Raw genomic sequence first — 14,865 nt, 5'->3', positions numbered from 1 at the left:
AAGACTTTCAAGAAGACTTCGTGCTCCTCCCCCCTTCTTGACCAAGCTTGGAGTTACTATGATGACCCTTAGATTCCTTAAGATTTCCTTACCTCCAAGTGGCCCAATTAAAGAAATTCGTTATCATGTTCATCATGAATTTTTGTCTCACAAACATTAAGATTAGTTTAGGCGGTCCAATGAAATTAAGTTATGTAGGTAAATTGAAGATTTGATCACAATAAATTAAGATTCTATTTCTAGAAGAAATTTGACTTTTTAGTCTTTTGCTTACCTTACGATGATATTATTCGTGGAAAACAAGTTCGGAAAAGTCTAAGCTCGGGGTCAACTTAGGTCATCATCGTTCCGCCGTCGAGCCACAGCCGTTCGGACAAAGCGTCGCCATCATGGGCATGGTCGTCGGTGTCGCCATGCCAGCCAACGTGACCACTAGGGCCATCGAGACCGTCGTCATCATCGGGCGCCAGGTCCTCTTTGGGTTGATTACTAATTTTTTACTTATACCTTATTAATTCCCAAGTTAAATTTCCAACCTATTCATTCTTCTATTTTCTAGTTTAAAAGCTTTATAGGTAGATTACGTAATATAAATTCTAGGGAGAAGGTAGGGAAGAAAAAAAAAAGAGAAAGAAAGGAAAACGAAAAGAAAAAATAAAAATATAAAATTTCATGGAAAAAATTGTCCACATTAGTTTCGGTCGTGCCACGTAGGACAATCGGTATCTATATTAGCGATTTCTGACCAAAATTAGACAGATGGACTACATTGATACAAATGTAAAAGATATATGACTCAATTGATTAGAAAAAGATTCATGACTAAATTGACAAATTACAATATGTTTTGTAATTTTTTTGGGAGTTCTCCCTGTAACTCAATCATATTAGTTGAGTTGATTGCTCATATATTATTTATATAGACTAAATTAAAAATGTACATGCTCCCTTGAATTTGAGGAATCCATATCATATTACTTAAATGTGAATTTAATGATCTTGTGTATTTCTGAATTCTCAATCGCGCTTATTTCACATGGAGTGAAAAAAATAATAATTAGTGGACAGTTTCATAAATAATCGTTCAGATGTCACCTTATCAAGTGGAGGATCCAAATCAGAGCGGCAAAAGAAATGTATGAAACTCATTATTTTCTGCAACAGTGAACCCACAAAGCACTCTGGTCGATTAAGAAAATGACCAACATATATACAGATCGTTCCACTGAGTAAGTGTGATCATTGTCACCCATCTGACAAATTGTATCAACTTTTCCACAGTAGACACCTACTTAAAGCTTTATGAATTTTTTCTTGGGTTATGCTAGCATAACAAAATGATAGTATAACGGTAGAATGTTAGATATAAGATCAAAAGTTGGTCCGCTTTGATTGTAAAATATTTTTTGCCATTCATAATACTTACAGTTAAGATTATAACTGCTACATTGTCAGCTTCTCAAATTCCTTCTTTCTTCACCATCTCCACGGAAAAGTTGAATAGGACGCTCCACTAGGGTTTGTCTGCTCTTCATTGCAATTGGTTTCACGGTAGAATGATACGAGAATTTCTAAGACCTGGTTATCTAGCGATGCGACAAACTTCGCTCGAGTGGTTGAATATGAACCACTTATTTGAACGTCCAGCTACGGCCTTGGTTCACCTTGCATTATTCTTCTCTATATAAAAAAGTATCCCTTTTCAAGATTTGAAAGCTGTCGCTCCTTGTCAACTTACCTTATTTCACTTCCTCCTCACTTGGTTCTGATCGGGCCACATATAGGAAACATGAATGTCCTGCGTTTCTTGAGCGGTGTTCTTGGTACCTTTTCATGTTTCAATCTCAGTTGTCCATTTCTCCTTTCTTTTCAATTATTCTTCTGTCCTCACATGTTCTCAGCTTTTACCTTATGCAAACTTGCTTTGTTCCGAATGTAGGAAATGCGGCTGGCCTGTTCCTTTTCTTAGCGCCGATGTAAGTCTTATAGCGTATTGCTTGCTTTCTTATCATCGTCTTAGGCCGGGAACTTGAAAGAAACATTATTCTTGTAGGGTTACGTTCAAGAGGATCATAAGCAGCCGGTCAACTGAGCAGTTCTCAGGCGTCCCCTACGTGATGACCTTTCTTAATTGCATCGCCTTCACTTGGTAATCTCTTCTAGTGGCATAAATTCTACAAGTGCTGCTAAACAAACGGCATGAATGCGACTAAAGTATGATAACCAGTTGTGAGCAAGCTAAGTCTAATATCACCAATCCACACTAATCAGTTTTTTGTATCATATCATATATTTGTCTTGTGTCATCCATTGTTCCCAAAAAAAATAATGTTGTTCGTCGCAATTTCAAACATTTCAACAATTAGTTGATCGTCTAGTCGAACTGAACGCAAAAATTCTCTCTTTTACCTTCTCTGTTCTCGAGCTTCTTCAAATCAACCTTGCGCAAATAGTCTTTGTCTACTTATGCATCATGACTGACTGGCTTAACAGGTACGGCCTGCCATTCGTGTCACGAAACAATCTCCTCCTATCGACTATTAACGGCATCGGAGGTGTGATTGAATTCACATACGTAGTGATCTTCCTTATATATGCACAGAAGAAGGAGAGGACGAAAGTTATGGGACTCTTTGCTCTTATAACGACTCTGTTCTTGGCCATCGCCTTCGTCTCCCTCCTTGCGTTGCATGGCAACACCAGGAAATTCTTCTGCGGCGTCGCCGCAGCCCTTTTCTCTACTATCATGTATGCTTCGCCTCTCTCAGTCATGGTAAGATCATTCCTCCATCATGACGAACTCAAGAGCAAGACCTCATATTCGAATTAAGATTGTATTTGATCATTCACAATTAGGTTTCCAACATTTTCCGCGTTTTCATGCAGAGGCTGGTGATCAAAACAAAGAGTGTGGAGTTCATGCCATTTTTCTTGTCACTGTTTGCATTCCTGTCTGGTGCCTCGTGGCTCACTTACGGCCTTCTTAGCGGCGACCCGTTCGTCATCGTATGCTACAAGCCTTATATTGTTGCTTATTTTCTATGAAAATTACTTCGGCATCACTTAAACTCAGCATTATGTCATTAAGTGTAACATAGTTCGATAGTTTATTAGAAGTCGAGTAAATTGATGTCGATGTCGCGGCAGGTGCCTAATGGATTGGGAACTGGACTTGGGATTGCCCAGCTGATCTTATATGCAATCTACTGCAAGAACAAGAGTCACACCCAAAACATCATTAAGGATGACTTCACCGAGATGGATCCTGAAAAGGCTGATCAAGCGAAGAAGCCAGATTCGCACCATCCTTAATTACGTTCCAGAAAAGATTATTCGTTCTCTTGAATGTGTTATTAACTTGCTGCAGTTCACTTAGATCACTGGAAAGAGATATAATAAAGTACCCATGTATAAGTGATGTGACACAAATTTAAGGTGATAGCTAGGATTATCATCTAATTAATGAAATTATGGTTTTTCCTATTTTTTTTTTCCATTTTCCCATCAATTATTTTGGCTTTCGCTCAACAGAAGTAGCCGGTAGAAGTGTTTGCGCAGAAGGGATGATGCAACCTAGTTGATTAGAGTGGCATGAAGAGTCTGTGCTAGCTTGGGGGATCCTAATTTCATTTGTTGGTTTCACCCAAAATATGACGTTTTTGAAAAATATTTTTCAGAAAGTCATTTTCTAGGAAAATGACAATTTTTTAGTGTTTAGCTGAGACTTGAAAATGAGTGGAAAAATATTTTTAGTCGTTTGGTATGGAGAATCACATTTGATTTTTTGCGTTGTGGTTTGATCGAGAATTGTTGATGTGGACCCGGCCGTCCTATGTGGCAAGGCCGGGACTAACGTGAATAGTTTTTTCAAAATTTAAAAGAAAAAATCCCCATTTTTGAATAGTTTTTATTTTTGAATTTTCAAATAATTTTCATTTTATTTTATTCCGTTTCTTCCTTAGCTAGTCACCAGCCACAACAACAACTGGTGACTTGCCATGGGCAATGTCGAGCTTGCCGGAGGCCGACGAGCTGGACCTTGCCTATGGTCGATCACCGGCCGTTACCATGGCCGGCGACCAACAAAGGAAGAAAGAAAAAAAAATAAATGAAAAATACTAAAAATCATGAATATAAAAGAAAAAAGTAATAAAAAGAAAAGAAGAAAGAAAAAAATTAAAAAAGAAAAGGAAGGTGAAGGAGTGCAAGATTAAAGAGGAGGTAAAATGATTTTCTTTTTTTTTTTAAAAGAGAAAACTATTTCTCCCACTTTCGACGGCATTTTTTTAATTGGTGGAAAATATTTTCCTTGACTAGCTTCTTTTTTTTTTGGGTAAGGTGAGCTGTGTATTAACTTTCCAAACGCAATACTTACAAGAGATGGTAGGCCGAACATAAAAAGCTCGAACCCAAGGTTACATAGGTATGTCACCACGGGTGCAAAGGTGTACGGCCAAGCAAAATACCACTAAAGGTAAAACAACTACTAAGCAACCAGCACTATATACAACCGGGCAATAAGGGAGAAAAACAACACAAGTACCCCATCGGGGTAACCAGCTAGCAAAAAGGGGACCAGCCTAAACTAGTCTTCCGAGTTGGAAGATTGAAGAGGAAATACCCCGGTTAGCCTGTAGCCGCCGATTGGAAGAGTTGTCTTCAACATGTCCAAAGGTGAGAGCTTTGTCCCTCACGAGCTTGGTGATATGCTTAGTGATTCCTAGGACGAAAAAGGTCTTATGTCCGAACAGAATATCATTTCTTTCCGACCAAATAATATGGCATAGTGCCCCAAGGGAGAACCGAATAATCCGGTGATGGAAACTCTGAGTTCCGAACCTCTGCACAGCCCAATGAAGGAAGTCATGCCATGGCCAGTTTTGCTAGTTGATGTTGCATTTGGACGCCCAAAAAAGGGCTAGCTGGCTGGTGATTGTGCATCCAAAAAATAAGTGATTGATGGAATCCGGTCTCAACCGGCGAAAGGCACAAACACCTTCCGAGATTCCGTGGTAGTTGAGTAACATGACTTGTGTTGGCAGCCGATTGAGAGTGATAATCCATAAGAGAAAGGCGTATCTTGGGGCGAAGGATTGATCCCATATGAAGGTGTGCCAAGGAACTACCCTTCCTCTAGGCCTAATGAGCTCCCATGCCGAGGCCACCGTGAAAATGCCCGACGCATTTCCTCTCCACACCAGTCGATCTTCTCTGTTTTCCACCAAGAGTATACCCGGTTACGGCCAATTCGTGTATGTGGTCAACATTTGAGACGGTTGCCAAACGGAGGAGTAGAAGTCTAGGACAGATGCTGTCCTTGGGATGCCAGAATAAAAGATCTCCCTGTTTGTGAAGAGCTTAAAAAGAGGGCCTCTAGTGTGCCAATTATCAAACCAAAAGGATGTTGTTTGGCCATCCCCAATTTTCCGGACAAACCGCCGGTGGAACTCTTCACGAAGATCCAGAATTTTCCTCCATGCCCATGAGCGGAAAGTGGGTTTAGATGCCACCCAGAAGTTCTTGTTTTTTAAGAAGGTGGAGTGTATCCATATGACCCAAAGAGACTCCTTATCCGTGAACGGATTCCATAAGTGCTTCGAGGTGGCAGCCCTATTACAATCAAGTAATCTACGGATCCCCAGTCCTCCTTCATTTTTAGATAAGCATACCTCGGCCCAAGGGACTTTAGCACCTCCGACACCCAAGGTAGGGCCTTTCCAAAAAAACTGTCTAAGGATAAGTTCAATCCTAGCCAATACCGATTTTGGGAGCGTAAAAACACTAGCCCGGAAGACATGGATGGCGTGCAACACCGATTTAATCAATTGCAATCGGCCAATGAAAGATAGGAACCGTTGGGACCAAGAGAGGGCTCTAGCTGTAATCCGGTTGATTAGAGTACCGCAATCGGCTTTGCTCAATCTCGATGCAATTATAGGGACTCTGAGGTATCGAAAAGGGAGCGTACCTTCGCCAAAACCCAAGAGGCCCCCGATTTGATCACGGATGCTAGTCGTTCCCCCTTGACTAGCTTCTTTTCTGCGAACCAAATGCCAGAAAATTTGAATCTTTTTTTTTTCCTTTCTAAAAGTTATTGTTAGTAAAACAAACGGAGTTGATGAGTATGTCCATAGATAGATTATATTCAGATACCTGGCACATACAAGGGATCTCATACTATAGCATAATAAATGATACACCATCGTCATGACACGTGGTGCAAAAATAAAGGAGAAGTGCCTTAGTTTTGGTACCGTACTGTGCATTGTACGAATGGACGGGCCTGCTCATTTCTCTCATTCTTTAGATGCCGGCCCTTTTCTTCCTAACAAATTTGTCTCATTTCTATTGCTTGGGGAGTGTCGGTAATTTAAAGGTGCGTTTAACCAACGCGAGACGTGCCGAGATGTCAAAAATCGTATCGAGGACGTCTCCATCCAGTAAATGTGTGATTTGAGGACAAATTAGCTAGGCAGCCCTACATAAAAGTAAAGAGAGAACCCAATATCCAAAGGCAAAAACTCTGGTCCCTTCGAATCCCGCCGAGTACGAGATGCTCGGCCCGTACGTGCTGATCGGCCTCCCTTCAAGCTGCGAGACTCGGTTCGTCGAGCCAAACGAGAGGAAGACTAAGTGCTCGACCGTCATTGGGGGAGCCAAGTGAGCACAAGCCGGTGGCGCTGGAGTAGGCGGGAGCCGAGGCGATGGTGACAGAGAAGTAAATTCGTGGAAGCAAAGAGGGAGAGAGAAGATCGTGAAGGTGTGTCGCGATCGCAAGCGAGTGAAGAAGAAGATATCGGGTTAAACGGATTAAATGGGTTGTAAATGGTTCAGACTAGACCCATCTATTTCGGTTTTCTTGTTTGTAAACCCATTATGGCTAATCCCAGAAATAAAGAGTTTAATGACCTATTTAAACAAAGATGGGTTTCTAAATGAGTTTAGACCTATTTTGACAGATTTAGCTAGGCACAAGCCTTTTCAATTGACTTATATAATCATTTTTCTTTGCCACATCATTTCATTAACCCAATTAAGTATGCCAATGCTTATATCTCTAGCATTATTACAATTAGAGAGCCATCCGAAAGTTGCGCATTCTCTTAACTAGCCCAAGTCATCTGAACAAGCTTTCTCCATCGGAAAATTGTTTAATGCCCCTCGTCATGAGGATTGAGTTCGTCAGAACACAATCAGATGCATTAACACCTTGTCATCGAATGATCCTGATGTGTTCCGACATTATACGACTTGGGAGATTCTACGCTCAATCGATTGTGTCTTTCATAGGATCAAGCCCACCGCATCATATTCTTTCATTTCCTAGATCCTACGTATTGGCCATTCACTGCTTATTACATGCTGCCAAATCGAGCTAAGTATCGGGAAAAGATTGTATACTATTTAAGACGTGTCTGTTTCGCGAAAAATGAATGATCTAGAAAATATTTTATTTTAAATGATTACTGGTATCGCATACAAAAATGAATTGATGAAAAATACTTTCATCATCTGCGAAAATATTTAGGTATTAATTGTTACTGATAATGAATACTATTATCATTGAATAATTACGAGCGATCTTTCTTTGGAAAATATATTTTAAATCATTCATTTTTCACGGAATAATCGAGTCTTTAGTCAACCGCCATTGCTTTCAGGAAAAGATTTTCGTGGTGGTGGTGGTGACTGGTGAGAATAGCCACGTTGTGCAATCCAAATTAGTCGAATCTAACGTTAAAGTTAGTGGCTCCATTATTCAAAGAAAAACGTAATGCGCAGAATCTATACTCTCCACGTTATCTTCCTGTAAGCAGTTCTTCGATTAAGATACAACACATACGGTCAGGAAAAAGCTCGAATGAACGTCAGTTCAATCATGAAATGAAATTGGGACCTCGACGCGCTCTCCACTCGATTGATGGGAGGATATCTACCGTGTTACCGTAAGGGATGACGATCCTTTCGGCTCGACAGGTAAATCAAGATCCTGTGAACTCTTAATCACTCTTCGAAACGTGGGATGAAATGTCATCATTTTCGAAAGGTTCGAAATAATTCGAACGCTTTAAGACCATTCAGGCTTGAGCGAGAAAAAAGATGTTGCACCAAGATCATTTGCTTCAACAGTAACCCCACTCCCCATTAGTAGATTATAGAGATTTACCAAAGCAAATATATGGAACTTTCCACTAAGAAAGCGTGATCGATGCCACCTTCTAATCTAGCATTTTAGCAATTATGGCTAACTTTTCAATTACAGAAACATTTTGCTTCGGACGTGAATGCTTGCTTCCCCACTTCCAATGAGTATCTTAAGCTCCAATTCAAGTTTTACCAGAATCTATTCTGGAAAAGAAGAGAAAGTTCCACTACTCTCTGTCTGCTCTCGTCATATATATGAAAGAACCAGAGCAAATCTGCTGCGAGTCCTTCAACTTCATAGCAGATTTGCTGTTGTCACTTCGCCTTGTTTACTTTCTTCTCACTTGCTTTTGATCTGGGGAAAGCCATGGACGTTCTCCGTTTCCTGTGCGGTGTTCTCGGTACTGCGTTTCAAGTTCCGGTTTCAGTGTTTCTTACTTGTCGTGCGAGCCCGTCCTCTTTCATTGCTTCGGTTGTTCTCCGCTTTAACGTCGTGCGCTTTCCCTGTTTCCTATGTAGGAAATGTAGTCGGTCTGGTCCTCTTCTTGGCGCCTATGTAAGTCGCAGCGTATGGTCTTGCTAAGTTGTTGTTCCGTCCTTTTCGCTAAAACTTGTGAAGCTCTATAAACTATTCTAGGATCACGTTCAAGAGGATCATCAGAAGCCGATCAACCGAGCAGTTCTCGGGTGTCCCCTATGTGATAAGTCTTCTTAATTGCCTCTTCTACACTTGGTAAGTCGCACAAGATTCGCATCGATAAGCAAAATGTCACAAGGCATTGGTCAAGCTTGTTTTCTATCTAATAAACCAGACTTGTGAGTATCTCTCTGTACTTATCCAGGGCTAAACGATTTCGCAGGTATGGACTACCCTTTGTGTCGTCAGACAACCTTCTGATTTCGATCATTAGTGGCATAGGAGTAGTGATTGAGCTCGCGTATGTTTTGATCTTCATCACATACGCACCAAAGAAGGAGAGGGCGAAGATCATGGAACTCTCAGGTCTTGCTCTGATTCTTTTCATAACATTTGCCTTTGTCTCCCTCTTCGCCCTGCACGGCAAGACACGGAAACTCTTCTGCGGCATCACGCTCGACATTTCCTCTACCTTCATGTATGCTTCACCTCTATCAGTCATGGTAAGATCATCTATATAGTCAAGATATAAAATAGACCCCATGCGGCACTCTAAAAAGTTTAATCTTTTGGAGTGGGCGATTTCACACTCAATTTAGACTTAGAATATTTCTTGGATCTTAAACTATATCATCATCGAAAGGACAGGTTGGTTAGTAATACCGTATTTCAATCAAGCACTTGGCTATATCGGTTTTGTTTGGTTCATTCATACAGATGTTGGTGATCAAGATGAAGAGCGCAGAGTTCATGCCATTTCTGTTATCGTTGTTCACCTTCTTGTGCGGCACCTTCTGGCTCGCATATGGCCTTCTTAGCAGGGACCCCTTTCTCATCGTAAGCCATGACAGAGTGAATTTTCAGGATATGCTAAGTAATAACTTAGTTTATTTGAACTTTGACAGCTGAGGAAAATCTACGCAATGGTGTTGCAGGTGCCTAATGGATTGGGGACTGGACTTGGGATTGCCCAATTGATCTTGTATGCAATGTACTGCAAGAACCGGAGTCATACAACAAACATTATTAAGGATGAATTCGCAGAGCAGGATCTTGAAAAGACCAATCAAATGCAGAAACTGGGTCGCCACGCTTAAGATCCATCGCTTCTGGCACAACATGACCGACCCTCTTGAATGTATAACCACGGCGCGCTGTAATTAGCTTGCATCGCAAGAAAGGGTTATAGAAAAACTTTCCAGCTTTTATCATTCAAAATCAAGTGGGGACAGATGCTTCTTCTTTTCCTCCTCTATTTTTTGGGCTATTGACTTCCACGCTCGATAGGTTGCCTTCCTTAGTCTCTCTCTACCGCGATAGATTCCCACGATAATATAATATCAGCTGTAAGACATCTCAAGTATGGCATTAGTAGTGAGAATCAGTGATTAATAAATCATTACTCATATCTAAATGATCACCATCTCGTTCCAAAATCAATACCCATGAGATTTCAAGGTCAATTGAGGAGATGAGAGATGAGGCTAAAACCGGAGGATGATCCTCTTCCAGAGCTTGTGTTGACACCAAAAATAGTTTAAGTGTTCAGTCGACATCCTCAAATGCAACTGTCGAAGGGGTAAATGACAAGCAGTTGAGTCGACAATCTCGGATACAAACGTCAACGTAGTGGAATCGATGTAACTATCAAGTCACGATCAAGGGAGTGTAGTCGATGTTATTGTCTGTGTGGCGGTCAAGATAGTGGAGTCAACGTAATTATTTGTGCGATTGTCCAAGTAACTCTCAAAGTAGTGGAGTCCTTGTCGCATATAAATACCCACATTGCATTCTCGTTTAGGCACGCCAATCAATCAATGAACACCAGTTAGTTCAATTTTATTCTGATGTATCTTTAGAGTTCTATACTATTTTACATGGCTAGACAGGGTTGTCTCCAATCTTCATATTTTTAATTTTCTTGTCAATTGCGTTTTTGTCCAAAAATTGGCAAAAGACCCTTCACATCTTTGCTGATCCATATTTCGAAATGTTTTTTCGTCGAAACATCCATTTGACATGTCCAGTGGGACGCATTTTATTGTTTTGAGGAGACTACAATGGCAAGATTCAGAAATCAGCCGGAGTTCGACAATAACAATAATCCAAAGCCATAAGCTAGTGACACAGTTGCAGCATATTCTGAATGCTCAATCGCTAAGAGAGCGAAGATCGACAATGACAATAATCCAAAGCCATAAGCAAGTGACACAGTTGTAACACATCCTCAATCTTCAGTCGCTAAGAGAGCGAAGATCGCCAAGAGGGCACGTAGCAGAAATTTGATACATTCATTCGGAGAGATTGCCATTAGAGAGGCCAAGTCCGAGCCCGTCAACTTATCCAGTTGGACCCATCTTCACTCAAAAGCTTAAGCCATTGAGTTATGGGCCAACTTGGATATAGTGACTGCTCAACATCACATCAATTCTCCGGTGTGAAACTTCTCTAACACAACTCACACGTGCATCTCAACAAATCAATACGAAGAAATTGATCTTTCGAGGCATCTTACTAAAGAATAGTTTAGGGATGTTGCTTCAAATTGAAAGTCAAACGGCAGCTACTTGATTGAGAAAAAAAAAGGGTAGTTTGATTATTTAATTTTAAAAAAAAATTTGAATGATTTGGATAAATCATTTCGTTTTTTTAGAAGGGAATATGTGTTGACACTATATATTTGACAATCTCATATACAATCATCGAAGAAGTACCTGACAAGTAGTGGAGTCGGCAATCTTGTACACAACCGTCAAAGGGATAACTGTCAACGTGAAATTGACATAGTATAGTCGATATATTGTCAAGGTAGTAGAGTCGATGTTATTGTTGTGTAATTGTCAAGTAATTGTTAAGGCAGTGGAGTCGATATAACAATATGTGTAACCGTCATTTATGGGCTATAAATACCCATGTTGTATTCTCGTTTAGGCACTGCCAATCAATCAATGAAAACTAGTTGTTCAATGTTATTTACAGTTTATCTTTTCATTTTACTACCATTCGACATTGCTATACACACAGTCTTTGTACTTTTAATTTCCTCGTCAATTGTGTTTCCTGTCCAAGAATCAGCAAAGACCATTCACGTTTTTCGTCGATTTCCACATCAATCCGTATTTCCAGAAGTTCTTCATCAGCACCTTTCATCGAAACAGCTTGCGACTAAAAGGAGCTTGCCCGAGGCATCGAGCTCCAAAGCAATGGACGGTGATGTGGATGATAGCAATGACGACAGCCGGAGCTACCAAAGCAACAGCAAGGCCCAATGTGGCGGTGTACAAAGAAGATAGAATGAGAGGGAGAGATGAATTAGGATTTGAAGGTATTTTTTTGGTTTAGGATTAAATCGATCAAATTAAAAAATTTAGGATTGATTTGACCGCCGTAGAATAACTTTACGACTTTTTGGGCAACTGGTTGGAAACTTTGGAGCTAGGGGAGACAATTGATTTGCTAAGATGTCTTCCGTTGTAATCACTTAAACAGCACACGTTGTTTATTCAACCGACGTTGCTTTTCACGTGTTAGTTTCTGGGGTCACCTTTCAGGAAAAGATTATGATGGTGGTGGTGGTGGTGGTGGTGGGGGTGGTGATGAGAATAAAAAATTTGTGCAACCCAAATTTGTCGAATCCTTACGTTAAAGCTAGTGCTGTGGAATCTATACTTGCCACATTATTATCGCACAAACGTTTCTTCGGTCTAGATCCAACACACGTATGATAAGGAAAAACTCTGAATGTCAATTTTAATCAAGGAACGGAATTGCGAATTCGACACGATCTCTCCTAGATTGATGAGAGGATTTCCGCCGCGTTATTAAAAGGGACAAGGATCCTTTCTGTTGGATGAGTAACTTTAGGATCCTATGAATTCTTAATCACTCTTCGAAACTCGGGTTGAGGTTTCATCGTTTCAAGATGTTCGAATTAATTCAAACACTTAAAAGACGATTCAAACTCGATTGAGAAAGATGTCGCGAAAAGATTATTTGCTTCAACAGTAACCCCAGTCCCCATTAGTGGATTATAAAGATGGGCCAAGACAAAATATATGGAACGTCCTACTAAGAAAGTGCGATCAATGTCACCTTCTGATCTAACTTTTATGAGCAATTATGGCTATCTTAATTTTAGCAATTACGGAAACATTTGCTTCGGACATGAATGCCTTGCTTCATCTCTCCCACTAAATATGTTAGGCTCCACTTCAAAGTTTACCAGAATCCATTTTGGAAAAGGAAGAGAAAGTTCCACTAATCTTTGTCTGCTCTCGTCGTAATAGAGCTGGTTTCTGTTTATATAAACGAACCATAGAAAATTTTGATGTCCTCAGCTCATGATCGACATTGCTATATCCTTCCAAGTTCAGAGCAAATTTGCTGGTGTCCCTTCGCCTTATACCACTTTCTTCTCGCTTGGTATTGACCTGGGGAAAAGCCATGGACGTTCTTCGATTCGTTTGCGGCGTTCTCGGTACTGCCTTTTGCGATCCGAAAGTTCTGCGTTTTTTCTTTCATTCTAGCCAGTCCCTCTGTCGACGTTCTCAGCTTTAACGCCGTACGCTTGTCTTGTTTTCCATGTTAGGAAATGCGGTCAGTGTGCTCCTTTTCTTGGCGCCTATGTAAGTCGCAGTGTGTCTGTTTGCTAAGCTATCGTCCCGTCTTCTTCGCTAAAACTTGTGAAGTTGCATAACTATTCTAGGACCACGTTCAAGAGGATCATAAGGAGCCGGTCGACCGAGCAATTCTCGTGCGTCCCTTACATGGGGACTCTTCTTAGTTGCAGCCTCTACACTTGGTGAGTTCCACAAGAAATGTTGCCAAGGAGCTAACTGGTTTGTCTTCTATCTATCTAACCAAACTGGTGTGCATCTCTATTTACTCATGCATGGCTAAATGATTTCACAGGTATAGTCTACCGTTCGTGTCGCCGGACAACCTTCTGATATTGGTCATTAGCGGCATAGGAGTAGTGATTGAGCTCACGTATGTTTTGATCTTCATCACATACGCACCAAAGAAGGAGAGGGCAAAGATCATGGGACTCTCTGGACTTGCTCTGATCCTTTTCATAACATTTGCCTTTGTCTCCCTCTTCGCCCTGCACGGCAAGACCCGGAAACTCTTCTGCGGCATCATGCTCAACATTTTCTCTACTATCGCATACGCTTCACCTCTATCAGTCATGGCAAGAACTGCTCTCTCGTTAGGATATGAAAATATATTTCGTGCTATACTCTTAACAGTTTATGTTCTTGGAGTAAACGATTACGCACTCAATTTAGATCTAGAATGAATCTTACATCTTAAAATATATCGAGATCAAAGGGAAAGGTTGGCTAATATCAAAAGTTCAAAGTGCAATTGAACTACGCACTTGGTTTCATCCGTTCGGTTTGATTCATACAGATGTTGGTGATCAAGACGAAGAGCGTGGAGTTCATGCCTTTTTTGTTATCGTTGTCCTGCTTCTTATCCGGCATTTTTTGGTTCGCATATGGCTTTCTTAGTCGGGACCCCTTTCTCATGGTAAGCGAATCGCCTTATATCATAATTGAGTGCATGTGTGTGTGTGTATGTGTAGAGTGAATATTCAAAATGTGTTAGCTAATAACTAGGTTTATTTCAGCTTGACAGTTCAGCAAAATCTAAGTAATGTTGTTGCAGGTGCCTACTGGATTGGGGACTGGGTTTGGGATTGCCCAACTGATCTTGTATGCAGTGTACTGCAAGAACCAGAGTCGTGCAAAAAAGGGGATTAGGGATGAATTGCGGGAGATGGATCTTGAAAAGACGGATCAAAGTGATGGAACCGGGTTGCCACGCTTAAGCTTCAATGCTTCTAGCAAACACTGACTAGCTTTCTCTAATGTATTTGCCGTGGCTAGCAGTATCACTTAGAGAGGGCGAATAAGTGATTTGAAAGAACTTGATAAATTAATGCCGAATTTAAACAATCAAGTTCAGAACCAAGTTAGAGACAAAACATAAATAGTGATCAGATTCCGGTGTGTGCAATATACTATCGATAATAATGCATGAGAGTTAAGGGATAGAAAAAATTGCACACAGAAATTATA

At 40.7% G+C, this 14,865-nt stretch overlaps 3 protein-coding genes across 5 annotated transcripts; all 3 read left to right on the top strand.

The window, feature by feature from the left end:
* Positions 1–1,657: 1,657 nt before the first annotated feature.
* Positions 1,658–3,483, top strand: LOC115750741 (bidirectional sugar transporter SWEET1-like). Of its 2 annotated transcripts, XM_030688280.1 has the most exons (6): positions 1,658–1,823; positions 1,940–1,976; positions 2,054–2,149; positions 2,494–2,773; positions 2,887–3,006; positions 3,148–3,483. In XM_030688280.1, the coding sequence occupies exons 1-6, from the start codon at positions 1,790–1,792 to the stop codon at positions 3,310–3,312; spliced, it is 732 nt and encodes a 243-aa protein (XP_030544140.1). In that variant the 5' UTR covers positions 1,658–1,789; the 3' UTR covers positions 3,313–3,483. The 2 variants fall into 2 exon arrangements, with proteins under 2 accessions (XP_030544140.1, XP_030544141.1); XM_030688281.1 differs by lacking the exon at positions 2,887–3,006.
* Positions 3,484–8,432: 4,949 nt separating this feature from the next.
* Positions 8,433–9,976, top strand: LOC115750739 (bidirectional sugar transporter SWEET1-like). 2 transcript variants are annotated; one of them, XM_030688278.1, is made up of 6 exons: positions 8,433–8,546; positions 8,665–8,701; positions 8,783–8,878; positions 9,006–9,285; positions 9,500–9,619; positions 9,718–9,976. In XM_030688278.1, exons 1-6 carry the CDS (start codon positions 8,513–8,515, stop codon positions 9,877–9,879), a joined length of 729 nt encoding a protein of 242 aa, XP_030544138.1. In that variant the 5' UTR covers positions 8,433–8,512; the 3' UTR covers positions 9,880–9,976. The 2 variants fall into 2 exon arrangements, with proteins under 2 accessions (XP_030544138.1, XP_030544134.1); XM_030688274.1 differs by having other exon boundaries at positions 9,688–9,976.
* A 3,153-nt stretch (positions 9,977–13,129) lies between these two features.
* LOC125312438 (bidirectional sugar transporter SWEET1-like) lies at positions 13,130–14,865 on the top strand. The gene is made up of 6 exons (XM_030688275.1): positions 13,130–13,259; positions 13,371–13,407; positions 13,488–13,583; positions 13,694–13,973; positions 14,195–14,314; positions 14,453–14,865. The coding sequence occupies exons 1-6, from the start codon at positions 13,226–13,228 to the stop codon at positions 14,639–14,641; spliced, it is 756 nt and encodes a 251-aa protein (XP_030544135.1). The 5' UTR covers positions 13,130–13,225; the 3' UTR covers positions 14,642–14,865.

The sequence above is a fragment of the Rhodamnia argentea genome, chromosome 2, assembly GCF_020921035.1.
Source record: "Rhodamnia argentea isolate NSW1041297 chromosome 2, ASM2092103v1, whole genome shotgun sequence".
Classification (NCBI taxonomy): Eukaryota; Viridiplantae; Streptophyta; class Magnoliopsida; order Myrtales; family Myrtaceae; genus Rhodamnia; species Rhodamnia argentea.
Note: the sequence above shows the minus strand (reverse complement) of the source record. Positions and strands in the feature narration are given on the sequence as shown.

Excerpts from the sequence above, each read along its gene's own strand:
- LOC115750741 (XM_030688280.1), top strand. The coding sequence starts at position 1,790 with ATGAATGTCCTGCGTTTCTTGAGCGGTGTTCTTG. Across the intron at positions 2,150-2,493 it reads AATTGCATCGCCTTCACTTG|GTACGGCCTGCCATTCGTGT; the intron begins GTAATCTCTTCT and ends CTGGCTTAACAG. Across the intron at positions 3,007-3,147 it reads GCGGCGACCCGTTCGTCATC|GTGCCTAATGGATTGGGAAC; the intron begins GTATGCTACAAG and ends ATGTCGCGGCAG.
- LOC115750739 (XM_030688274.1), top strand. The coding sequence starts at position 8,513 with ATGGACGTTCTCCGTTTCCTGTGCGGTGTTCTCG. Across the intron at positions 8,702-8,782 it reads GTCCTCTTCTTGGCGCCTAT|GATCACGTTCAAGAGGATCA; the intron begins GTAAGTCGCAGC and ends AAACTATTCTAG. Across the intron at positions 9,286-9,499 it reads CTTCACCTCTATCAGTCATG|ATGTTGGTGATCAAGATGAA; the intron begins GTAAGATCATCT and ends TCATTCATACAG.
- LOC125312438 (XM_030688275.1), top strand. The coding sequence starts at position 13,226 with ATGGACGTTCTTCGATTCGTTTGCGGCGTTCTCG. Across the intron at positions 13,260-13,370 it reads ATTCGTTTGCGGCGTTCTCG|GAAATGCGGTCAGTGTGCTC; the intron begins GTACTGCCTTTT and ends TTTCCATGTTAG. Across the intron at positions 14,315-14,452 it reads GTCGGGACCCCTTTCTCATG|GTGCCTACTGGATTGGGGAC; the intron begins GTAAGCGAATCG and ends ATGTTGTTGCAG.